Genomic DNA, 25,702 nt, shown 5'->3' with positions numbered 1-25,702 from the left:
CACGTTGTCTTAGTTCAGGCCACTGTGTCTTGTACTGAGAGCCACACAGGCCTTTGCGAAAATGGACAAAGGCCAAGCGTGGGTAACTACACGGAATTACCAGCCCGTACCCTGGATCTCTTGGAGAACGGCTTTCTTGCCACATCGTGCATTTCCTCTTGCTAGGAAAAGCCGGGCCAGACCACGTGCTGCTCTCACTGTGCGTTTTCAGTGTTTTAGAAACACCTTTATCATGATACGATTCAGGTGACATAAACAGTGGGCCTGCACAAAGCCTGCATAGTCCCCGTGTTTAGCGTCATCTCGGAGAATGTGCACCTGTCACCCCCGTCACTTTGAGGACATTTCCTTTACCTCAGAAGGAACCAGTGCCTCCTGGCTTCTTGGCTCTGCCCGTCCATCCGTGTTCCCTTCCCTCTCCCAGCCCTCGGCAGTCACCGATCCGCTGCCTGTCTATGACCTTGCCAGTTCCAGATGTTTCGTATGAACGGAATCATGTCTTTTGTGTCCGGCTTCTTTCGCCCAGCGTCACATTTTGAAGAATCACCCACGTGGTACCACCCTCGGGGGTGCAAATACTCCATTGTCTGGGGCCTAAGGGAGTTCTGTAAAGATTTGTGTGGGCACTGACGCATTATCCCAGGCACAGAATAACCACATTTGGTGACTTGTAGCTCTGCAGCCACGAGCAGTTCTAGTTGATCTTTGCTGGCCTCAGTTTCCCTGTCCATAAAATGGGTGCAGGAGTGAGTATGTGTCTTTGTGCAGGCGTGATGGTGGCCTTGAGGACTTCGGCCCTGAGGGTGCCGTTCCCACTCGAGGTGTGCGCTGCCCCCTGGCCCCCTGCCCTGCCCTCCTGCGACATGGGGTGGCGTGGTGAGACAGAGCTCCAGCTGGGGGCACCAGGGCCCAAACAATAGGCAGTCACATACACTGGCCTGCACCTTTGGGGCTCCGGCTCCCCGGACCTCCCTCACGTGGAGGGTGGGCTGGGCAGGTGAACAGAGGTGGAAATGTTGTCTTGATTTGGGGTCTTGGGGGATCCGAAGTGGGTGTTTTTTTTTTTTATGTTAAGCAGAAAGAAGCAAGCCGGGCACATGAAGGCATTTCCTTCATTCCTTGAGCCCTCCCGGGTCCTGTGTGTTCCATGTCCATGGGTTCTCTGTGCTTCTCCCTCAGGGTGTTGGAAGGAGCCCATGCCGGAATCCCCGAGAGGTGGCGTCGGGACGGTGTGCCTGGGTCGCCCTGCCCAGCAGCAGAGCATGTCCCAGCTGGACTTGGAGGAGTTGGCCGAAATAGGTATCGGATGCTCTCCTTCTGGCCTCGTCCTGCAAGGAGATCCTGGGTGTACATTGTCTTTTAATAGATCATCTACGTATGTGGGGCTCAGGTGGGGTAATAGCGTCGGTCGCTGCTTCAGGCTCTCCACTAAGGTGCCAGCTTCTGCATCCCCATCTTACAGACAAGCAAGCTGAGGCTCAGGGTACCTGGAAAACGTGCCCCAGGGCACCCGGTGACAGGGGCCAAGCGGGGAGGAGAGCCTCTCCCCGGAATCGCCCCCTGGCGTTTTGGTTTGGATCGTCAGTGTACATGTTTACCTGCAAGGCTCTTCCTGTTACGCACTCGGGCCCGGGCTGTTTGAGTCCACTTCCCTCCTCCAGGTCTGCAAAAACCGGGGTAGATCCTAAGAATCTGCTGACGGCCTGTTGCCCTGAAATAGACGGATTTCATTTCTGTGACCTGCGTCAGCGCGTCCCAGATGCATGACGCCTTGGCTGGTTTTTGCACCTGCTGCGTGATCCGCGCCTGAGAACCCATCATTGTGCCTCTGGTTTGCTCCCCTGGCTGCTTCAGCCGTGCAGCCACATGGAAGCACTTCTCACTGGGGCCCCCGCTGGCAGGAGCGGGAGCCCGACGTCAGCGGCACGGTTAGGGATGGCTGAAGGGGATGTCCTTGTCCCTCCTTGGATGGTCCAGTGTTCTGCCTCCTCCCGTTTCCATGGCTGTGCCCCACGTGCTAAAGCAGTTTTTTCTTTTTCTTTTTTTTAACTGAAGTGCAATTAACATACCATAAAATTAGCTTAAATCAAAGTATTTACTACCTTCAAAATGTTGGGCGGTGTCCCCACAACGTTAGAACATTTCCATCACCCCAAAAGGAAACCCCAAACCCCGTTAACAGTTACTCCCTCCCTCGGCCCCAGCAGCCATCAGTCTACGTTCTGACATCCTGGGGTTACCCGCCCTGGGCATTCCCATTAATGGAATTCTACATCGTATGGTCTCCTCTTTACCGTGGTCTGGTATTTCCAGGTTTCCAGGTCCGTCTGGGTCGTCACACTATCAGTACTGTGTTCCTTTTTTTTTTTTTTTTTTTTAAAGATTTTATGTATTTTTTTGACAGACAGAGATCACAGGTAGGCAGAGAGGCAGGCAGAGAGAGAAGGGGATGCAGGCTCCCTGCTGAGCAGAGAGCACGATGTGGGGCTCGATCCCAGGACCCTGGGATCATGACCTGAGCTGAAGGCAGAGGCTTTACCCCACGGAGCCACCCAGGTGCCCCTCGCACTGTGTTCCTCTTATGTCTAGATAATACCCAGCACATGGGTAGCCCACATTTTGTCTCTGTCTGCTCCTCCCTGGATGGACGTGTGGCTGACCGGGGCCACGTCTTGGCTGCCATGATCGTGGCGTGCACTTGTCTTTGATAGAACACCTATTCGTGGTTCTTTGGGGTGCCCTGTTTTCCAGAACTCAGCTTGGGGGCGCCTGGGTGGCTCAGTGGGTTAAGCCTCTGCCTTCGGCTCAGGTCATGATCTCAGGGTCCTGGGATCGAGCCCCGCATTGGGCTCTCTGCTCCGCAGGGAGCCTGCATCCCCATCTCTCTGCCTGCCTCTCTGCCTCCTTGTGATCTCCCTCCATCAAATAAAGAAATAAAATCTTAAAAAAAAAAAACAGGAGCCAGAACTCAGCTTAGCACCATCCCCCGCTTATCAGGATGCTTCACGTGGCTGCCTTCCCCGCGTCTGTGTCTCTTCTCTTCTCATCACGACCCCCGCTGTCGGATTTAAAACCCACCCTAGTCCAGTATGACCACGTCTTAGTGAATTTCATCTCTAAAGACACTATTTCCGAATAAGGTCCCATCGTGAGGCTCCAGGCGGACAGGACTCTTGGAGGGACCCTCCTCCCCCCGGCGCATCTGGGGACCAGAGTCTACTCCAGCCTACAAGTCGAAGGTCCCGATCTCTTTCCAGCTGAAAACATCTCTGCCTTGATTTGTTTTGCATGGAAGAACCCCCCCACCCCCTGAAATGAAACCGGAAGATGGTCCTTTTTCCTCCTTCATAGCACAGTGGCCCATTTTTGTCCTCCAACCCAAATGTGGTTTCCTGCGAGCTGCCCGTGTCCACATCTTCAATGAGGGCTTGGGTTGGTTGGAATTTGGAGCTGGGCAATCGAGTTCAAGTCCACACTCCACTGTCCAGGAGCAGTCTGACCTTGGGCCCTCATTCCCTGTCTGAGCCTCAGTTTCCACCCCTGTCGGTGTGGAGAGTAGTCAGCCCTGAGATGTCATTTTATGCCTCCATGATTCTGCACGCTGAGCGGGCACATAGTGGGTGTGCAGGAGAGGCGGGCACATAGTGGGTGCGCAGGAGAGGCGGGCACATAATGGGAACACAACAGAAATGGGTGCATAGTGGGTGCACACTGAGGCATGGTGACTGTCCTATAAAGAGACCTCAGGAAGCCGCCTCATTGCCCCCTTCCTCAAGAAGACAGCTGAGCCCCTCTTATCCTTGTTGTCTACCATAGAGCTGCAGAGAGATGAGGAGGAAGCAGCTGCTCTGAGCATAGTGAGGAAGCCATCGGCAGCGCCCGCAGCTGCCCAGGACTCTGCGCTGAGCATGAATCACCCCTTCTACGACGTGGCCAGGCATGGCATCCTGCAGGTGGCAGGTGGGTCGCAGCCCGCGCGTGAGCAGGGAAGGAACGGAGGGAGAGGGACAAGTAGACTCTGCTCTGGGTGTGGAGCCTGACGTGGGGCCCTGAGATCAGAACCTGAGTCGGAACCACGAGTCAGAGGCTCAACCGACGAGCCCCCCAGGCGCCCCGGCGATGGGTTATTATTTTTTTTTTAACGATTTTATTTATTTCTTTGACAGACAGAGATCACAAGTAGGCAGAGAGAGAGAAGTAGGCTCCCCGTGGAGCAGAGAGCTGAGGCAGGGCTCAATCCCAGGACCCTGAGATCATGACCTGAGCCGAAAGCAGAGGCTTTAACCCACTGAGCCCCCCCCAGGCACCCGCGATGGGTTATTTTTAAATAAATGAGTAAATACTTTAAAATTTTCCCTTTTAGGTTTCTAGTATGGGCAATTTTTATAGAAATAACCCACTTTTAAAACGTTTTAAGACTCTTTGAGGACCTGGGCGCCTGGGTGGCTCTGTCAGTCGAGCCTCCAACCTGAGGTTTCGGCTCAGGCCATGACCTCAGAGTCGTGAGATCAAACCCCACCTCAAGGTGTGCACTGAGCCCAGAGTCTGCTGGGGATTCTCTCTCCTTCTCCCTCTGCCCCTCCCCCAGCTCACACGTGCTTGGTTTCTCTCTTAAATAAATAAATCTTAAAAAAAAACAAAATATAGCTCCTTGAGGATGCCAATAGTTTTTAAGACTATCGATGGGTCCCAAGACCTGAAAGTCTGAGAAGCGGTGACCTTGCACGTGAGCGGGCTCGGCGGATGTCCCTCGAACACTCGAGAGGCATGTGTATCCTGCGGTGTTGGGCGGAATGTTCCGTGTGGTTCCGCCGGGTTCGGTTGATGCATGGTGCTGTCTAGATTTCTGCCTCCTCCGGTCACTTCCGCGTCTGCACCGGCTCAGCTGTTGACTGGGGGGGTGGGGGAGGCTCAGAAGGCTCGTGCTTGGGATTTGTCTGTTTCTGCCTTTGATTCTGTCCACTTTTGTTCCGTGTGTCTCGACACTGTTCTGGGGGGCACGTACACGTAGGGCTGTCCCGTCTTCGGGTGTGTTGACCTGTGTTGCTTCGAGGTGCCCTCCTTTACGTCCGGCTGTGCACCCGCTACGGCAACCGTGTGTGACGTTCGTGTCGTCGGGCCGGCCGGGTGCTCTGTCCTTACTGGTGTTGGTGGGTGTGTCGTCTCCGTGCTGTTCCCTCAGCCGGTCCCAGTCTTCACGGCTGACTCGCGTCGCAGTTAGACACTTTCCCACTGTCTGTCCTTTGGTCCTTCTCGTCCTCCACGTGGCCACGTTCTCAGGGCCCCGCAGGCGTGCTCGGGACTCTGCACCTGGTCCCCGGTCTCTGGCGAGCGTGAGGCAGAGGGCTGGCACTGTGGGGCTTGTGGTTTAGGGTGACCCTTCCTGCTGCGGTGTGGGGCTGCCGGTGGCAGCTGGGGGTGCCCCCGATCGGAGCAAGAGCAGTGGTGTCTGAGTTCACGCTATGGAGCTTTTCACCATCAGGCGGGAGGACCCGCTGACACCTGACTGGGACGGGGCCCAGCAGAGTGGCTGAGGCTCCCAGGGGTGTGGAAGGAGAGTTGAATCAAGAGATGGGGGCCCTGGGAAATAAGCTGGGGTCCTTCCTCTTATGTGCCTCATCTCCGCCTGCTGGCCAGCGGGCCTGGGGGAAGGGATGGGGCTTCTCCCCTGGCGAGGCTGTCGGCGGCCCATGCTTTGTCCTGGATCCTTCAGGACCGGTCAGGGTCTGTGGGCTGCCTTGGGCTGCAGGCAGCTTCTCCCAGGGATGCTCTTGAGGTCAGCCGGGTGGCACACTTGAGCCTCTCCTCAGGCTGCGGGGTTCTTTGCCAGGATGACAGCCGTCCTCGGGTTCTGGAGAGTTCTCTTGTTTTAGACCAGAGTCTCTTGAGACGTTGAACTGTCTTTAGAGAACACCTGATGGCCTCAGGTGACCCTTAAAAGAGGCCAGCTCAGCCAGAGTTCCTCCGGAGTCAGGCAGAGGCGGCCGGAGCAAAGCTGGATGGAGCAGCTCTCAGCGTGGCTGAGGTAGACTTCACGGCAAAGACTAGAGCAGGGGAAATCCAGACGCTCCGACCTGCCCGCGGCTAAGCAGAGAGATATCATTCGAGCAGAAATCAACGTCCTGAAGCCACCACCGGCTTTTCTATCGGAGCGCCTGGCCAGAGCCCCTGGCGTTCCCTCACGGAGGGTCAGTCCCCTGCTCCCTCCTCCCAGCCTCCGCCGGGCGTCCGGCTCTGTCCCCTCGTGCCTAGCTCCGGTGCACGCTCCTGGGTAGCCGGCCCGCCTCGGGGACAGCTCATGACCTGGAACCCTTCACCCTGCTCCACAGGGAAGCGACGTGGGGCACCCTGTGACACCAAGGGGTCCAAGGGGTCCACTTGGGGCATGAGCAGACCTCACTCCCCACCAAGGGGGACCCCCTGGTTTCCTCTCCGGGTGTCACTCCCCCCAGAGCTGGACACCCAGAACCGCAGCTAGAAATTGGAGCCGTTACACAAAGTCATATTGAATGATCTGTCCCTATTGAGGGGGTGTGCACTTGGCCAAAGAGAAGCTTTGTAGCATTGTAACCCTTTAAGATAGTGTTTTGCAGAGAAAGTTGATTTCGGCGTTTCAAGAAGTGGTCACCGTCCAGAGCTCCGTCTGGGGCCGGGGCTGTGAGCCCGAGGGAGGTCCCAAGGGTGGAGAGCGGGGCAGGCAGGAAGGGTCCCGAGGAGCGGAGAGGCCGAGGCGGCCGGGGGCGGAGAAGAGCAGAGGGGGACTGGTGGCCGCCCCAGTCCTGGCTCTTCCTCCCCCACAGTTTACACCCCAGCCAGGCCTCCCTGCGGGTCACAGCCGAAACGGGTCTTCCGGCCCCCTTCATTTTTGCAATAAAAGAGGAGCAGCCGTCAGACAAAACCCCAAAGCGACAAACGCCCAAGTCACTCCGGGCTGGATTGCTGCGGCCTTTATTATGCATTTTAATCGTCCTTCTCCCGGAGCCGATGACGGATCGTCGGGAGCGCGTTCCGGGCCATGGCTCCGGGAGCCGTTTCTTTATTCATAAACTGGGCTTCTCCGTCTCGGAGACAGTGAGCGATGCTGTGCAGCGCGCGGTGCGGGGAGGAATAGGGGTCATGAATTAAACGGGTGCCTCGCAGAATTTGCATTTTATTGATAGTTTTCATTTCCTTCCACATTATATCATTTTGAAGCCCGTTTGCGATACGCCGGCCTGTGTCACCGGAGAGCGGCGGAGCGATATTTACTCACATTGACTGATGTCATTGATGCAGATGCCGTGTTGACTGCTTAATAAGCAGGAGGCCAGGCTGTCCCAGGGGTCCCTCAGGGCCGCCCCGGGGGCCTCCCCGCTGGCGTCGCGGGCGCTCGGGGTAGAGGGTGGAGGGCGCTGTGCCGACCCGGCTGGGGGTGCCACCGCGCAGCTGGGAACCCCGCCCCGACGGGCCTCAGCCTCCTCGTCTGTAAATGGAATAGCACACCTGGAGACAACCCCCATCTGGCCCGTGGAAACGGGTCACATGTATTGAGCACTTACTGTGTGCCGGTGCCATGCCGAGATTTTACTAAAGTTACTGTCTCAGTGCTTCCCAGCCGGTGTTATTTTTTTTTAAGATTTATTTATTTGAGACAGAGAGTAGTGGGGAGGGGCAGAGGGAGACAGAACCTGAAGCAATCTCTGCGTTGAGCATGGAACCTGATGCGGGACTCGATCTCGTGACCCTGAGATCACGCCCTGAGCCAAAACCAAGAGTCGGATGCTCAACTGACACAGCCCTCTGGGCACCCCTTCCCAGCCACGCTGATTACCGGGCCTGCCCTGCAGGGTGGCAGAGAGGCTGGCTTGGGACTGCCCCGCTGTGAGGGGACCAGGATCCCAGGGCCCGGGCTGTCCTCCCTGTCTCCTTGTCCACAAGTCCAGTCTGCCCGCCGCTGCCCTCACCGTAAGCTTTACAAGTCTGTCCGTCTGCGTAATGCTGGGATATTAGCTTAGCGGACATTTAGAAATCGGGGGATGCGGAAAGATTGCACTAAGTGACGTTGCCATTTTGGTTTTGAGGGGAGTAAAAACCCTTCACTGGTGGCCCAACACCATGCGAATTGATGAACTATGCAAACAGTAGGTGCACAATAAGTGTTTATGCCGTGAAGGAGTGAATAAGTCAGCGCTTTATACAAGCGGGATGAGAAGGGACTGGGCTAGACGTGGGCACTGGGCTCCCAGGCCCCCTCCACGTCCCTGCCTGTGGCTCGCCCGCGCTGGCGCTGTCCGGGGATGCTCCTCTCCCTCGTTTGCAGATGGTGGTGGACGGGGCTTACGGCTGGTCAGTGCCCCTCACGCCCCATCGCTGGCTGAACGGAGTCCACACTCTTTACGGGGAGTTCGTCCCTCTGACCCCGGCCTGCCTTGTCTCTGCACACCCTCTACCCTCTGGGCCCGCTGACCAGAGCCGCGGTGGCGTGTCCCCTCGCCCGGCCAGCACAGCATCTGTCAGCAGCCCTGGGTCTGGGGGCTTGGACAGGCCACAAGCCCCCAGCCCACCATCAGCAAATCGGCAGAGCAGAGTAGGGAGGGAAGCAGGGCCTGTGGGCTGAGGAGGGCAGGGCGCTGGTGTCTGAGGAGACCTGCTGTGTCCTGGCCTTGCCCAGAAGGTTGGCATTCCTGAACACTGGGTCCCGGGGTGGCCTTGCTGGGCCCTTGTGGCAGGGCATGTGCTCCCCACATCTGTCCCTTTTCCTCTCTGAGGCTTTGCCGTGCCTGCACTGAGTCTGTGCTCCTGACTGTCTTGTACAGTGGCAGGCTGTGGACGTTCTGCTTGCTGCCTCTTTCCAGCCCCAACAGTGCCTGACCGTGGCCCCCCAGGACACCGAGTGGGTCTTGGCTGGGCAGCTTTGGTGGTGGAAGCTCTCTCTCCCTTGGGATCCGCTGGCCTGGGCAGCTGCTCCTCCTTCTGGCCCCGCATCCACTCCAGGCCATCAGCCTTCTGCACTGGGGACCCTCCATCCTGGACGGGCTCAGCCCTCGCCCAAGGCTGCACCCGTGCACCCCTCAGCCCCGCCCACCCCGTGTATGCACGGACTGGCTCCGCCTCCTGTGGCCCCCAGCAATGGCCCGGCAGCCCAGGCCAGCACTGGGGGCTCCTCTCCAGTTGTGGAGGTCACTGGCCCCCACCGCCTTACTCCCTCCCACATGCAGTCTCTGCTTGGGACGCCCCACTCCAGGTCCCCTCCACCAGCAGCCGGTGGGCCTTCAGAGCGACCCGTCAGGTGGCGTCTCTTAGTTCCCTCCTCACCGGCTCTGCAGTGTCAGCGGGATCAAGTCAGACCCTCACTCTCCTCGTCCCCGTGGCCTTGACCCCGCCTTCCACCATCATTTCCCAAGACAGCCCGCAGCCCGCGCGGTGGCGCGCCTGTCAGACCCGTGCTGTTCTCGGCCCATCAGGGTGGCCCGCGAGCTGACGTCCGCTCTGCCCTCAGCAAGGCCTTGCCTGCAGCCCCAGTTCCTGCTTCATCGTCCCTTTCTGGAGCTTGGCCTCTGCGTCTCTGGCCTGCTGGGTGTGGTGGCCCCCCAACAACCCTGTCCCGCCCCGCTCTGGCACAGTCGGCGTGGCAGGGGCGCAGGGTCATGTGACACGGCGGGGTAAATGGCGTGTCTGGTCTTTGTCTCTGATTCTTGGGAAGTAGCCTCTGAGTCCTTGCAATTTCCCAAGTGGCAGGAGCAGCTGTTTCTGCCAGAGAGGAGGCTCACAGCGGACCCCGGGTCGTGCGTGCTGCCAAGACAGCTCAGGACGGGGCTGCTGAGCCAGAAGGACCAACCAGGATGAGAGGTTCCGAGCTTTGTGACCTCCAGGGGCTGGAGACTGCCTTCAGTCCGCTGCCAGGTGTTTGATCCGCATTGATCACCGACGGAACCGCATATGGACTGAGTCACAGCTCTGTCCGCTGCACCCCTGTGGTGAAACCAGTGAGGACTCCGGAGCCGCATGCCCGGGTGGTGGTGGTGGTGACACGTCGATCTGCCTGACTGCAGGGGGAGGCGGCAGCGTGGGTCTCCACACCCAGGACCCTCCCACCCCGCCCCCTGCGTCTCCGCTTCTGGCTGGTCTTGACTGGCGTCCTTTATGGTAGAATGGAAGTGAGCTGGTGAATTACCGACAGGAGGCCGTCGTGGGAGCCTCTGGGTTTGTAGCCAGCTGGTCCAAAGAGGGGTGCCCGGGGGACCCCCGACCAGCAGCTGCTGTCTGAAGCGAGGACCCTCTGTGGAGAATGGAGCCCTTCGCCCAGGAGGTGTGGCCCAAGCCCAACCAGGTGGAAGGTGCTGGAGACGTAGCCTGTGGCTGCCAGAGCCCGCAGGCTTCTCAGCGGCTTGTGGGGGGCGGGCAGAGATCCCCTCTGGGGCCGGGCGAGGCCCGTGTCTGGTCTCTCTGCCCACGCTGAGTGCACAGTGGGCCTTCCGTGAATGCTTGTTGAACTTGTCTTCATTTGCCACGTTATTTTGTCACCCCAAGAGTTTGCACTTGGCCTGATTGGCAACGATGACGCCACTCGGGGTTCTTGTCCTTCCATCACGGACGCTCACTTTCTCTTTTAGCCCCAGGGGCAATTAATTCCACGGCTTCGGTCGCCCCATGGAAGATCCCCAGCTTGAGAGGCAATGCACAGGCAAGGCACAGTCCTTGTGCCCCCCAGGCGAGCAGACACCGCTTGGCCACGGGACCCCGGCCTCTGGGACGCTCGGAGCAGTGTGTGGGACACACTCCCCTCCCGGGCACGCCCGCTGAGGGATTTGTGCCCGAAGCCCCCATTCGGTGAGGCTTCCGGTGCAGCCCTTCCACGCAGGGGCTCTCTAGACACGTGGGAAGCGTGAGCAGAATCCGTGAGGAGCCCCGGAAATGAGAAGGTGCCGTGTCTGGAAATCGGAACAGCTCTCGAATTCTGAGCATCAGAGTAGCTTCCGGGCTCCTGGGAAGATCCAGACGTGTCCCCCATAATAAGCAGCCGTCCCAGGTGCGCAGTTAGGGCAAGCCACGAGCGTGCACGTGGGTGTGCACGTGTGGACATGTGTGCGAGCGAGTGTGTGTGCAGTCCCCACTAGCTCCAGTCAGAGCCGGACGGGCTGGGAAGCGCTGCTCTCATTGTTTCTCGTTTTAAGCAAATCCCTGAAAATAGCTGTAAATACTTCGTTAGGATGAAAGCGAATTTAAAGTGGTGTTATTTCTAGAAGGGTACCTGCTTTCTTCAGGTTCTAGAATCCGTCTCTCAGCTGATCAGTGACGGGTGATTGGACATAATTTGAGGCCAGGCATGGGCAGTGGGCCTGCGTGCTGGGGACACAGATGATCAGACGGGCATAGGCCCTTGGGGAGCAACCCCCCTCGCACTGTCCCATGTGTGGTGAGGACCACGGTGTCAGCAGAGTCACAGGGTCCCCTGGGCCACGCCAGTGGCAGCACCAAGCACCAGGACTCCTGTTCACAGTCCAGGGAAGACTGTCCCCCAGGCCCCCCCAGCCTTCTCCAGGGCCTGGAGTCCTGGGGGTGTCAGGGACACTTGAATTCTATGAGGAGGAGGCAGTGGGCAGGGTGGCCAGACCCCAGGGGTGAGGCCAAGTGCATCTAGGTTCGAGCCCAGGTGCCCTCCGTCCGCGGAGCCGCTGTGCACCGGTGACTCGGCCTGCCAGGCCCCATCGCCGTTCGTAAAGGGGAGCGAGTGCCTCTGCGTGTGGGCTGGGGGCGAACCCGAGTCTGACGGAGGCACACAGGGCGTCGCGTAGCACTCGCTCATCCAGGTGCTGTCTTTGCTGGCTGCCAGCCGCCTGGGCCCCTTAGGTCAGGTGGGGCTGCTCGGGAGGCTTCTGTTTCCCGTCAATGACGGGGGCTGCCCCACGAGAAGGCGGCCCTGGGTGCCGGTGGGGCTCATGCCTGTGTCTGCTCCTGCAGGGGAGGACCGCTTTGGAAGACGGGTCATCACCTTCAGCTGCTGTCGGATGCCCCCCTCCCACGAGCTCAACCATAGGCGTCTGCTGGAGTAAGTCCCATGGGTGCCTGTGCATACGCATGCACTTCTGTGTGTGTGTGTGTCCCCTTGTGTGCACGCGCATGCACATACACCACCCCCACCCCTGTGCACACACACACACACCACCCCCACCCCCATGCACACACACACACACACCAGCCCCCATCCCCGTGCACACACACACACCCCACCCCCTACCTCCGTGCACACACACTCCACCCCCATCCCCACGCACACACACACCTCACCCCTGTGCGCACACACACACACCCCTGCACACACCCACGCACACATACACATTCGTGCACACACATGCGTGCACACACACCCGCACGCACACACATACCCCCATGCATACACACACCCGCGCGCACACATACACACATGCACACGCATGCACATGCACTCCTCTCCCTCACCGTCAGCATGAGTGGATGCTCAGGGTTAAAGGCTCATTAGTGTAGGTCAACTCACAGGTCCCCAGGTGGATGTTGTATCCTTTTCCAGGTCACCAAAGCCACCTGCGGGGCTTAAGGCTCTTCTCAGCCCAGGGTGGCTTTAGGTCCACAGTCTGAAGCTCTGAGCCCAGCCCTAGGGGCCCTTTCACACCTCCCTCCCACACAGACCCCCGCCCTCTGGGTCTGCTTCTCCCCTGCTCAGAGGAAGGCCGTCCACTTAGCTGCGTGCAGCCTTGGCTGCTGTCACCCCCTCCGTCTTGTCTGTTGCCGCTGGCGTCTGCACACTCCATGTGCTGGCTGTGCTGCTTCCCATGCCTACTTCCTGGCGGGAGCCCACGAGCCTCGTGAGAGGTGCTGGGAGAGTCAGCGCGTCCCAACTGCAGCCCCAGTGTGGCTCCCATTCCCGGTTCTGACCACTCCAGCCCGCCCACTTCTCCACCCAGGGCATAGTGCTGAGGGGCTGTGCCCTGGAGCCCCCAGCTCTAGGGAAAGTGTGAGCGGGTCCCAGAAGCAATTGAGAGTCTGTGGGTAGTGGTTTTGTGAGAATCCCCTTGACCCGAACCTCTAATCTGGTCTGCGAAAGGGTCTTCTGACGGCAGTGGGAGATACAGTGTGACCGCAGGAACCCTGCTGGCCCCAGGGGCTCAGGAGTCTCGAGCCAGCGCTGCTGCTGCTGTGGGGCAAGATTGCCACGGAGTCCACAAGGAGCGCCGGCATTGTGGCGCACTGGCCCCCTCCAGCATGCTCGCACATGGGGGCACACAGAGAGGGGGTCCCGGGTCAGGGAGAGCTCCCGTCTGGGGTCCTCCAAGGTTAACACGATCCCTTGTAGATTATTCCTTCTGTGGCTTCACAAGCCCATGACCTGCAGGTCAGCTGTCGCTGAAGGCCCACTGCTGGCCCAGGAGGTGTTTGGATTTGTTTCCTTGTAAAGACAGAAGGACCCCGGACAGACAGAAAGCAGGAGGTTGCAGGAGGCGGGGTAATAAACTCATTCACGGCTGTGGGCTTGCTTTGGGGCCACGACAACCTTCGGGAGCTGGATGGCAGTGGTCACACAACATCGTGCATGTACTCTGTCACTGAATTGTGCGTTTTAAAATGGTTAATGCTATGTTACAAATTTCATCTCAATTCAAAAGAACAAAAAACAAAAACAAAAAAACCTACCTCTGATAGCAATGGGTACATGGTGTTTTCTCTTGTGCCGCCTCAGAGACCTTCACTACCAGAAGGAAGTGGCCAGCACAGCCTCTGTGGACAGTTGTGTAGGTTGTTCACTGCACAAGGGAGGCACCACGACGGGCTGCCATCCAGTTGCCATTCCTCTCACCCAGCGCTGGAGGGTATCCATGCAGAGGAAGGAGCGCCTTTTTCTGATTTACTCCAAGGTGCCTGTGGGCTTCTTGGTCTTGCTAGGAAAAGCGCCCAGGCTCTCTTCCATGACTCCATGGAAAACATTGCCACCACGCACACCACCCTCCTTCTCCCTGTCCAAGCAGTAGCTTTCTTGTGACCAGATGTGCGCTCCTATTTTTGCAGTGGGTGAAGAAATAAGTCTGTGTCTTTGAAGCTCAACCAGTAATTTAGTTAATGACTTCCTGCGCCAAGCATGCCGCACAGCAGATGCACCGCGACAGGGAGAGAGCTCGGTGCGCTCGCAGGAAGGATAGGGGAGCGCTCCGGGCCGGGGAAGGGTGCCTGCTTACACGGAAGTGCCCACGTGTCCCGCGTGGACAAGTGAGCTGACACAGAGGTTCCCCTGGTCTCCTCTCCTGAGAGTTGAGAAACGCAAGGGTGACCATCTGCAGAAATGAGGGGTTCCGGGCGGTGTGGGTGCTCTGTGGACTTAGAGACCTCAGCCTGGCTTCTGCCTGTGAGGGGGACGGAAGGACGGCCTTAGTGAAGGCTGCCCCAGGGGCTTAGTCCAAGCAGTGTTTGAGCAAGTGTCCTGGAGAGTGAGCACTGGGGCTGCCTCCCCAACAGATAAGCCCAAACCTCAGACACGTCAGGCCAGCTTTGCCTCGCGCTTATGCATCGGAGATGAGGGACATCGGAGAGGTCCTCCTGCAGGTGGCTGGACGAGGCCTGGGGCTGGAAGCGATCGCAGAGTTTTGGGGACTCTTACTGTGGCATGTGGCCATGAGACAGAACAAGCAGAGTCAGGATTCTCCTCTAGGGTGATGAGAGAAAACGGTTGGAGCTAATCTGGAAGGCAGGAATTGCCTGCTCCTTAGAGACGCATCCGAATGGCAGGGTTCCATTCTGGGTTCAAATCCCGGCTCGGCCTCTCTTACCCTCCGGGGCTGCTAAACTCATCCCTGCATATGGAGTAAGTGAAACAAATTTATTCTCTCAGCCGGAAGGCCGAAACCAGTGTTGGTGAGGCCGTGCTCCTCCAGAGCGAGCCCCCTCCAGGAGAGGAACCTTGCCCCTCGCGGTGCCGGCTGGCAGCAGACCTTCCCCCCCTGGGCGGGGGGCTCCGTCACTCTGCTCTGCCTCTCTCTTCTCAGACAAAACTGCCTTCTGGGATTTCCCCTTTTATCTGTCCTGTTGGGACATGTGGGCATGTTGAGTGCCCGCCCAGATCATCTAGGAGAAACTCTTCCTCGAAAGAGCCTTACCTCAGTCACAGCTGCAAAGACCCTTTCCCGAGTCAGGTCACGTTCATGGGCTCAGACGTTTGCCGTGGATGTCTCTTCTGGGCCATTTTTGGGCCTGTCACGTCCCCTTGCTAGCTGTGCGACCATGACCCTCAGGGCTCCACCTCTCTGAGCCGCCTCTAACAAAAGGGGGTGGGGCCCCTTGCAGGTGGGTTCCCAGGGGCCCTGGATGGGTACCCCCGTGACCTGGGGTGCTGGGTGCTGGCACCCAATGGATGCCCATGGCTTCTGTTCTGGGGAAAGCGTCCTTGGTTTCAGTGACAGTGAGAGGTGATTTTCGAAACCGGGTCTTGCACTTAATGCCAGGTACTTGAAGTACACCCTGGACCAGTGCGTGGAGAGCGATTACACCGTCGTCTACTTCCATTACGGGCTGAACAGCCGGAACAAGCCGTCGCTGGGCTGGCTGCAGAGTGCCTACAAGGAGTTTGACAGGAGGTGTGTGCCTGAGCCCTGGGGGGCAGGGGGCGGGGCTCAGGGTCCCACCGTGGGAGGGGGGCAGGGGACTAGGAGGGGTCCGGGCTGTGCCACAGGAGGCGGGGAGCTAGGCTGAAGGAGCTGGGGGTGGGTGGGGTCACCTCCCCTCGGCAGGGCCTCTAACCTGCTTCCTCATCTAGGGCAGGGCCGGCCAGACAGTCAACATTTTGGCTTCACCGGCCCTTAGATTTCCTTTTTTTTTCCCAGAATTTTTTGAAGATTTTGTGTATTTATTTGACAGAGAGAGACCGCGAAAGAGGGAACACAAGCAGGGGGAGTGGGAGAGAGAGAAGCAGCCTTCCTGCAGAGCAGGGAGCCCAATATGGGGGTCGATCCCAGGACCCTAGGATCATGACCTGAGCCAAAGGCAGAGGCTTAATGACTGAGCCACCCAGGTGCCCCATCGGGCCCTCAGATTTCCGTTGAAACCGCTTGGCTCTGCTGTGCAGCAGGAGAACAGCCCCAGATAATACACACACACACACACACACACACACACACACACACGCAGACGTGGAACCCGGTTCTAGGAAAGCTTGATTGATGGACACCGGATTGTGAATTTCGTGTCATTTTCACATACCGTGAACTGTTACTCTTCTCATTTTTCCCCAACAATGAACTCTGGAAAGCCGTTCTCAGCTTGCAGCCTGTGCCAAAGTCGGGGGCCTGCCGGATGTGGCCCGTGTACTCTAGATTGCTGACCCCCGTCTAAGAAATGTGGCAAAGAAACACAACCGCGTGGCCGTCTTCCAGATGGCCTTTGTGCTTTCTCCGCACCTTACAGTGTGCACAGGGCCTTCTGGTGTCTCTTTTGGAGAGGTGGGCGGCGTGCGGGGCAGGTGAGGACACACCGGTCCCAGAGGGCAGGTGTCTCTCGCTGTGCCCCTCACCTGGCGTGTGGCAGGGCTGGGACCCACCGAAGACCCTGTCTCCCTGTCCCAGCCGATGCTCCGCACCACTTGGGAACAGCATGGAACCAGAGGATTTTTTCTTGAGCGACGTCTTGCGTAACAGTCGATTTCAGAGCGTGCTTGGCTAATGGGCTGCACTCTCGGGCCTTCGTGCGGGTCTCCTGGAATCCTCTGGGTGTTCCTTCTCAAAGGCCCGTCATACCTCTGATGGAGATCTAGCAGAGCTTCGAGTGGGTGGGATGCTGGCCAGCAGCGCCTGACCTCCCAGAGCCGGCCACCTGTCCTTTGAGTCCTGCTGTCGTCATCTGTGACTCTTCGGTGGAGTTTCTTGCCTTTCTGTGCTGTGTCTTAGGGAAAGGATTCTTGCGTCATTTACCTGACACTGTGTACCAGGCCCTGCAGGGGAGCTGGAGGCAGCCGGGCCTCAGCAGTAGCCCCTCCCTCATGAAGCTCTCCTGGATTGTCCCTGGACAATCAACAGCCCCTTCCCTGCGTCCCTCTGTGCCCGGCTGCACCCCCCAACTCATCTCTTTGTCCCCTGCCTGTGGGAAAAGGTCTGCATGGGGTAGGTTCTCCAGTGGTGGAGGAGCCAGGTGGGGCCGGGAGTGAGTGCTGGTGTTCAGGCTGGGGCAGTCAGAGAGGCCAGCTGGAGGAGGTGGCCTCTGAGCGGCCCCTGGAGGGATGGGCAGGTGTTGCTAGGTGGCCGACCTGAGGAAGAGTGAGGGGGGCTGAGGCTTCGTGGTGGGAGGGCCGGCCTGGGGGATTCAGCTGGGGAACGGAGGGAGCAGAGGGAGGTGACCAAGGGCAGGGCGTGTGCTGAAGACGCCGGACTTGGTTTAGGAGGCAAGGGGGAGCCATGGGAAGTGCTTGAGGAGAAGTGAATGACACGTTCAAAGTGGCCTTTTCCAGAAGCTCAGGCCAACAGGAGGACATGATACGTACCCCTCTGTTGAGCCGATAGAGATCAATTATCAAATGGAAGGAGGCACACGTGTCTCCTACTTCTCACAAAGGTGGACCAGGAGGTGGTCCTGGATGTAGGTAGGATGGTAGACCTCGGCGCGATGGGAGAGAAAAGGACAGCTACTCTAGGCATCAAAACCAGCAGGGGAGTGTCTGCTGGGATGGTGAGTTCCCCGTCACCAGAGGCATGCAAGTGGAGCGCCAGATGCAGTTCAGTGAGATTTATACCACAAGGGTTTTCTGCCTGCTCTCGCTGTACCCTGGTGGGTGTCCTGCGTTCTTTTCCTCTTGGCTGTTGACTCCTCGTTCTCCGGAGTGTTCTGCTGGGCCGTTCCTTTTAAGGAACCAGTCCACACACGTGCTGGACCCCCTTCCAGGAAGCCACCTCCACGTCAGGAGTGACTCGGCGGCAGCAGTGTCTGGGACCCTGGACCACCCGCAAGTCGCTGCGGCCCCTCCCTGCACCGAGAGTCTTTCTCTTTGTAATTTGTTAGTATTTCCTTGGGAGATACTTTGGGACTCTGTAGACACCTTGCTCCTTATTGAAGCGTCGCGTCCTGGTCTTAGCCTCCATCGCTCGTTCTCGGTCTGCTGAGAACTCTGAGGGATCTTGGGGGGCCGAACGGTGCTTGGAAGTACTGGCAGTTTACCCTAAGGCAGAGCGTACACTTCCGGCTTGCTTACATTTGTATGGACTTGCGGGTTCCTGTTTCTTTCTTTTTTTTTTAATTTATTTGACAAGACAGAGATCACAAGTAGGCAGAGAGGCAGAGAGAGAAGGAGGGGAAGCAGGCTCCCCGCTGGGACCCTAGGATCACGACCTGAGCTGAAGGCAGAGGCTTTAACCCACTGAGCCACCCAGGTACCCCGCGAGTTCCTGTTTCTTTCAGTGGGTTCTAGTCCTTGATTGTGTTTAATCAGATTCAAATGCAGCCCCGCGGGTGCCCTTCCTGTGACCCTCAGAGGTGTCCCATCGCGCCAAGCGAGCCCTGCCTTTCCGGAATCGAGCACCAGTGGGGCTCCAGGCACATGTCACCTGGCCCTCAGCCCACCCTGCAGTCCGCCGTTTCTCTAGGGGCCCTGGTTCCGCTCAGTGCAGAGAGTCCAGGGGCCCGGGTCTGGAAGGAATGTGCTGGTTGCTTTCGGGGACACTGGCTCCCAGGCCCTGTGCATGGACAGTTGGGGTGTTGTTTGCATGTCTCCGTTTCTGCCGGGGACCGTGCGCTTACCGTGGTGCCTATGGCCGTTCCTGCCCAGCAGGGCTCCTCTGGCTCTCTCTCTCCGCATCTGTCCCCTCCCCTCTGGCAGTGAGGACCTGCCTGTGCCTCCCTTACTGACTTGCTTGCCCGTCCGTCGCCCAGCATCTGACTTATCTCACTTGCTGGTCGTGTTACCTTCTTGGGCCACCCCACCGCTGTGCACCCCCTTCCCGTCCCAGTGTGTCCCCGTGAGGAAGCCCTGCTCACACAGCCGGCCTCCAGTCACCTCCCTCGTCCTCGTCCTCTGCCCCTCCCCCTCCCCACCGGCAGCAGCCTGGTACACGTGTGATGACCAGCTCCTGGGGGACATGGGCTGATCTCCAGCCACCGTGGCCAGCTTCAGGGTCCCAGTGTGTCCCCACTGGACACAGAGTTAGGGGCACTCAGTGTGGACTTATTAGACTTACTCAGATGCAGCAGACAAATAGCATCACGGGCACGGGAAGAAGTCAACGTAGTAAAATAATGAGGAGGTGATGAGTTTTGAACATTGCCTCGGTGCTTAATGTGATTTATTATGTGTTTATGCTATTTAATTTGTTTTTCACAACTGGCTCCCCAGATGCCTGAAATTCTGACCATCCATCGGCTCTTGTGTGGGGGTGAGAGCTGGCCGGAGTCCCCCTGGTGGACCCCACGCCCCTCCCTTCACACAGCACCAGGCGGGGGCCACGACCACCCTGCCCTCCCCTGCTGCCTCCACCCGGCTGGTGCCCACCTTCTGGGCCCAGCCTCATGGCCTTGGAGTGAATTATTCTGGAATGAGGGGAGCCAGTATCTCCCTGTTTTTGAGTGGGTACCCCGTACCTCACGTCATGAGCAGCTCAGCGAGCTCCCCACCTCCCAGTGTGGACGAGTGCCCAGAAGTAGGGACCCCGCTCCTGCAAACTGTAAGGTGTGCCATGCATGCCGGGCAGCAGAGGCAAACAGGCTGTCCTGATTCTCCCCTTCGATGTGGGGCTCAGTGTGCTTGAACCGGCTGCGTGGACAGAGCCCAGGTTCTGAGGCTCCCGGTTAGGCTTCGCGGTTCCTCAGCTCAGGGTGTTGGGCGTGTTGCTCTGTAGAACCCTCACGCTTCCCTCCTTAGGTACAAGAAGAACTTGAAGGCGCTGTACGTCGTGCACCCCACCAACTTCATCAAGGTCCTGTGGACCATATTCAAACCGCTCATCAGGTACGCGGCGATTTTGGCGAGAACCTCACGGGGGCGGGAGGCTGCATCCTGTGGGTTCAGGGCGGTGGTGGGCCGGGGCGGCTCTCCCTAGGTGGCCTCATGGAGGTCTCCTCTCCGGGGCACCCATGTGTCTGTGCTACGCTGCCCCCCCCTGTGGCTGTGGTGGGTCACGGGCTGACAGTCATGGATAGGAACGCAGGCTCACAACAGGGATCACAAGTAGGCAGAGAGGCAGGCAGAGAGAGAAGAGAAAGCAGGCTCCGCGCTGAGCAGAGAGCCCGATGCGGGGCTCGATCCCAGGCCCCTGGGATCATGACCTGAGCCAAAGGCAGAGGCTTTAACCCACTGAGCCACCCAGGTGCCCCTAAAAAAATTTTTCATATCTTTTCGTGATTCATTTATCACAACTTCTCATGTACCTTACGTGCATAGCAGCTGAAATGATCCCGTGAAGTCAGCTGTCTTCTCTCTCTTCCAAAGGAGAGGAGGTTGCTACTCAGAGAGGCTAAGTCCCGGCTCAGCGGGTTTCTGGCTCAAGCCCATGTGGTTCTGCCACTTACCCTGCCTCAGGTGTGGCCGTACAGTGGGGCCAGGAGAGAACCTTGGGAATCAGGGCTGGAGGCACTGGGGTCAGGACTGGGTTCTGCCACCTGTTGGCTCTGTGGCTTCGGGCAGCCGCGTGACCTCTCTGAGCCCTCGAGTCCTCATTTGGAAGTGAAGTGGATCAGCACAGAGGCCCTCCAGCGCCCAAGAACCAGCAGGATGTCCACGGACCCCTCCTGATTCCGACCCTCGGGGGTCGGAGCCCGGAGCTTGCCCATGTGCCTCCACTGTCGTCCCCCAGAGTGCACTGCCCCGAGGCCTTTCCGGGGTATCAGTGGCAAGAAACAGGGTTCTGCTTGTATCTGTCCTCCAGACCTCCAGAGCCTGGTGACTAGCAAATGCCTGGCCACTGGAGGGGGTCAGGCAGCAGAAACATGGCGAATGTTGGAGGGTGTTCCTGTGTGGGCAGGGGCTGGCCCCAGAGGCGTCCCTGCAGCTCAGAAGCTGACCTCTCTGTCCCCCCCCACAGCCCAGCCACGCATGCGGAGTGGCCTGGACCCCTTCTGCCCGCAAGGGCAGGTGGCTGTGGGTTGGGGCACGTGGCCCAATTCCTGCTCGCCCACTAGGGGGAGCCGGTGCACGAGGCTGGGCCTCCCGTGGCCTCCCTTGGGCTTGTGGCGGAACGGCTGGGCTTGAGCCGCAAGGGAACAGGTTCCCCACGGCTGCCGGGCACCGGCCTGGGGTTGTGGTTGACGACTTGGTGTCGTGCCCTCCACAGTCTGTCCAGAGGACACATCTCGTGTTGAGCGTTCCAGCCACACACACAAAGCCAGGGGACGCGAGGAGCACTTTGTAGACGACGGACCGGCTCATTGCCGTGATGGTGGCGACAGCATCACAGCGTATGTGTGTGTCCCACCTCTCCCTGGGTGCCGGCGACCGTCCAGCGGAGCCGTGACCAGGAGCTAGGCGGCCAGCGGTCCTTTACCAGGGGCAGGTGTGGGGCAGGGGGTGGGGCCCCTTGCCCGCCAGACCCTGTTCCTGTCCTCGCTCCGCAGCTCCGGGAGTGGGCTCGTTGGTAACGGTGGTCCCAGGTGGTATGTACTGGTGTAGACGGCAGACGTCTCCCCAGACAGTCCCGCTCAGAGGGAGAACCCGTTCCCGAGGGGGAGGATGAGGCCCTCAGAGGCGGGGAAGCAGACCCGGCTGGGGCTTGTCCCCACGGTGGTGCTCACCCCCGGCTGGCCTCCCGGGTGACACCGTTCTGGAGAGGGCAGACAGTGCCTTGTGTGCTCCCTGCCCCGCCCCGGGACCCTCGCAGAGAGGGGGTGCCCAAGTGGGAAGGCGCCCCAAACCGCAGGCTCCCCCAGCCCCTCCCTGCCCTCGCCCGTGTGTGCAGACGCCCGTGTGTGCAGACTCGTGGCAGAGTCAAGCTGGAGGCAGATCTTTATTTTCATGCAGATGAGACACTGCAGTGTCGGTGCCTCCGAGTTCTTAGGAAAGCGGCAGATCTGCAGATGCGCGGCTTCTGTTGTGTCCCAGTTTCCGCTGGAGTCAGCACTTGCCGTCTCTGGCGCGAGGCTCTCCCCGCCCCCGGCCCGGCCTCCTGGGCTCATTGTCCTTCTTCTCCTGCTTCTGATTCTTCAGTCATAAGTTTGGGAAAAAAGTCATCTATCTCAACGGCTTGAGCGAGCTCCGCGAACACCTAAAGTACGACCAGCTGATCGTCCCCCCGGAGGTTCTGCGGTGAGTTGGACCCGTCCCCAGAGGTGTGGAAACACCCCGGGGATCCCACGGGCCTTGGTCCCCACCCCCCGCCCCCCGTAGCGTGGAAGGCTGCGCCTCCAAACGCGCCCAGCGGATCTGGCCCCGAAATGCGCGGCGTCAGCAGGGATGCTCACTGCTGACTCAGGGAGCCCAGCCTGCGGCGGGCTGTGCCTGTGCGGGCTGTGCGTGCGGACGCCGGGCCCTTCCCCCGCCCCCCAGGAGAACTGATTTAAAAATACAAGCCGCTGCTGTTCGTCTTGGTGTTTACCACGTTTGCCTTGAGCGGAGAAACGGGGGCGTTTCTCAGGCGTGTGCATAACGCCGCGTGCAGAATGCAATGTTCTCGGGCCCGTCGCAGGTGCTCTGGACGCCAGCCCAGCCGCGGCTTTTGCTGAAAGCCTGTTCGTGTGTCTGCTACTTGAGCTTCCATGGCAGCGGGGATCTCTCCCATGGGGTCGGGAGCAGAGGAGGGTGGGCGGTTGGTGGCACCACAGCACGCAGGGGCAGGTCTTGGAACCCCGGCCCTTCGCATCTCCCTGTCTGGGGCTCCTGGGAGGGAGCAGGGCCTTCGCCGAGCTGCAGGAGGTGGGGCGGCTTTCAGGGGTGGGGGAGATGTTGAGCTGCTCTGGGCACCAAGGCGCACACCAGACGCTGGGCACACAGGGCGGTGTCGGAGTGACCTTGCCCCCGGGTGGTAGGGCCAGGAGTCGGTGACAACAGCTAGGGAGGGGACTAGGGGCGAGGGGATAGCAGGGGAAGAAGTGAGTTTCCCAGGGACCGGTGGCTGGGCCCAGAGGCCGGCGAAGGGCGCTTCCAGCAGAGGGAAGCCTTTGTGGAGACACGTGGGTGAAATGTTGGCCCGGGGTTGGGCAGAGAGAGTGGGCATGTGCTGAAGTTGGATCATCCTCTGTGCCTTTGGTGCGAACACCCACGGTAGTGGCCGACAGTGTGTGTGTGCGTGTGTGTGTGTGTGTGTGTGTGTGTGCACGTGCTCACACACACGCGTGCGATGGCTGTATGGCCCCTGGGCCCAGAAGGACAGGGCACGGGCCCTGTAGACGTTCACAGGGCGTCTGGCCCCAGCAAGGTGAGAGCCGTGTTTCCGCTGTGTCCTCAGGTATGATGAGAAGCTCCGGAACCTGCACGAGGGCAGGTCGCCCTCTCCTGCCAAGATGCCGCCGCCGCGGCCCCCTCTGCCCACCCAGCAGTTTGGCGTCAGTCTGCAATAGTAAGTGAGCTGGGGAGTGACCTGCTGATTTCCTCTGGGGGACCGTGGGACACTCGTGTCCCAGGGAGGCTGTCCCCACGCCTTTGTATCCAGCAGTCCCGCTTACCCCTGAGGGGAACCTGAAATGCACTCTTTTCCTGGAGGCAGGAGCACCTGCTTCCAGGTGTGTCCATGTGAATGTGTGCAGGGGACCCAGTGGCGGGCAGGGGACTGGTTCCTGGGGTTCTCTCCTGTGTTCAGGGCATCTAGGCCATGGCAGGACATGTGCCACCAGCCTCAACATGAAGCACGCTATGTGCTTTGCTTCGGCCAGTGAGGCGGGGCGGCCGTGGGGCAGGGCCCGTCAGGAGGGAGTTTGGGGAGCCAGTTCACTGTCTGCCTTGTAGTGACGCAGCCGGGCAGTGATGCCAGCCGGCACCCCCGGTGACCACAGTGCATCTCCCGTGGCTGCCACGCCAGAGACAGAGCCCAACTGAGAAAGGAACTTCTGTCAGGTCTAGCGCCTGATTGGGGACTGTTAGTGTCACAGCGTGGTGTGTCCTGTCCTTCCTGACTGGTCTCTCCCCTTACCAGCCGCATGACCCTGAATCCACTGCCCATCTCAGCTCGTTAACTTACTTCTGGAATGAAGGAGCTGGAGGATGTGCCCATTAGCATTTCCTTGTAAAGGATTCTGGGCCGACTTCATTGCTTTTGAGACTCCCCCAGTGGCCCCTCCTGCAGGAAGGCTTCCCTGATGCTGCTGGTGAAGTATGGGGACCTCCTGCCTCACCACCGCCTCTGACGGGCTGATGGGGAGCCTTCCCACCCCACTGCCTGGCAGGGAGCACCTGGTCCATCCTGGTCTCTGCTGCCGGCCGTAGGCCAGACGGAGGAGGTGTTTTATCTGACGGCCGCGTGGGGCCGTTGGGTCTGGTGTGCGCGATGTGTAGAAAACCGGGGTCTGGAGGGTGGTGCTGGGTCCTGGATAGTGGTTTGCTCAGTCACAATCCTTGCTGCGACTTGATGCAATCTGAAAGGTTGAGCATAGGAGACTGGACGGTGTCCTGGCCAAGGCGCTGGGGGATCCCCACCTGCCCCCTCGGACTTGCCACTTGCCTCTCCTGAGGTCTCTGGGCATGTGGACTCCTCCTCCTCTTCTCGTGGGGGCTGTGGGGCTACGGGGAGACACGCTGGGGACCCCGCTTTCTTCCTGGCCTGGAGTGAAGGAGAGCTGCTGCGTGTGACGGGAGGAATCACGGCCCCTGGGGGCGTCAGTGTCCCTGCGGTTGTGTCACTTTACATGGTGACGGAGACTCTGCAGGGGTGATTCAGTGAGGGATCTTGGGACCGTGAGGGACCCGGGTGGGCCCAGCGGCACCACGAGGGTCAGAGTCAGAGGGGAGCCAGGAGCACGGAAGCAGGAGGCTGGAGTGACGTCAGGGAATGCAGGTGACCCCGAGGAGCCGGAATAGGTAAGGAACGGGTTCTCCCCTCGAGCCTCTGTACAAAACACAGCCCCGTTGACCCGTTTTAGCCTCTGACACCTGCAGAAGGCTAGGACCGTAAGCTCTAACCGTTCGGAACTGCCGTGTCCTAGTAATTGGTTGCAGCAGGAACAGGGAGCTAAGAGCCGGCAGGGAGAAGTGTGTGGGGGAGGAAGGTGTGCGGTCACCCGGCTCCCAGAGCACGCCACGGGGGCTGGCGCTGGCTCGCGGGGGCTGGGGGGCTGGGGTCGAGCCGAGGGTGGGGCTGGCACGGGTAAGGAGTGGTGGGTAAGGAGCTGGGAGTTGTCCACAGGGGCCCAGGTGGGCTCCGTACTTCTGAGGCTTCTGTTGTCCCCTCTCGCTTTCAGCCTGGTCTGTGGGGCAGCGTACGTTAGCAGACCAAAGACGGGTGTTAGAGATGTCCTTTACAAAGGCCTCTATTCACTCCAGTTCTGGGGCCAGTTGTAACTAAAAATCAGTTCGTTGTACTTTTTTCTTTTTTGACACCCAACGCGGGGCTTGAACTCACGATCCCGAGATCAAGAGTCATCGGCTCAACCGACCAAGCCAGCCCCGCGCCCCCAGTTCATTGCAGCTTTAGGGAACAATGAGTATCCCGGGACAGCCTCTGAAGAACACGCGTGTGTGCCACTTTGAGAGCTAATCCATGGGATTGCCTCTTTAAATTAATATTTTATGCTGTTTCATTGCAAATGACTACAATAAAATGGCAATAAACATATTAGATAGAGCACCAAATATGTAATTTGT

At 59.2% G+C, this 25,702-nt stretch overlaps 1 protein-coding gene across 7 annotated transcripts in view; it reads left to right on the top strand.

The window, feature by feature from the left end:
- ARHGAP8 (Rho GTPase activating protein 8) overlaps positions 1-25,702 on the top strand; it is a 65,721-nt gene that overhangs the window by 16,269 nt on the left and 23,750 nt on the right. For all 7 annotated transcript variants that reach the window (XR_009404709.1, XR_009404708.1, XR_009404710.1 and 4 more), the window contains exons 2-8: positions 1,180-1,299; positions 3,817-3,960; positions 11,941-12,028; positions 15,447-15,578; positions 19,841-19,927; positions 22,118-22,216; positions 23,355-23,465. Coding sequence is in view for 4 of the 7 variants with exons in the window: in XM_059401809.1 (XP_059257792.1) it covers positions 1,197-1,299; positions 3,817-3,960; positions 11,941-12,028; positions 15,447-15,578; positions 19,841-19,927; positions 22,118-22,216; positions 23,355-23,465 (764 nt within the window). In the remaining 3 variants the exon portion in view is untranslated. The remainder of the gene's footprint in view (positions 1-1,179; positions 1,300-3,816; positions 3,961-11,940; positions 12,029-15,446; positions 15,579-19,840; positions 19,928-22,117; positions 22,217-23,354; positions 23,466-25,702) is intronic.

The sequence above is a fragment of the Mustela nigripes genome, chromosome 6 (genome assembly GCF_022355385.1).
Source record: "Mustela nigripes isolate SB6536 chromosome 6, MUSNIG.SB6536, whole genome shotgun sequence".
NCBI lineage: Eukaryota > Metazoa > Chordata > Mammalia > Carnivora > Mustelidae > Mustela > Mustela nigripes.
This window is presented reverse-complemented; position numbering and strand designations above follow the sequence as displayed.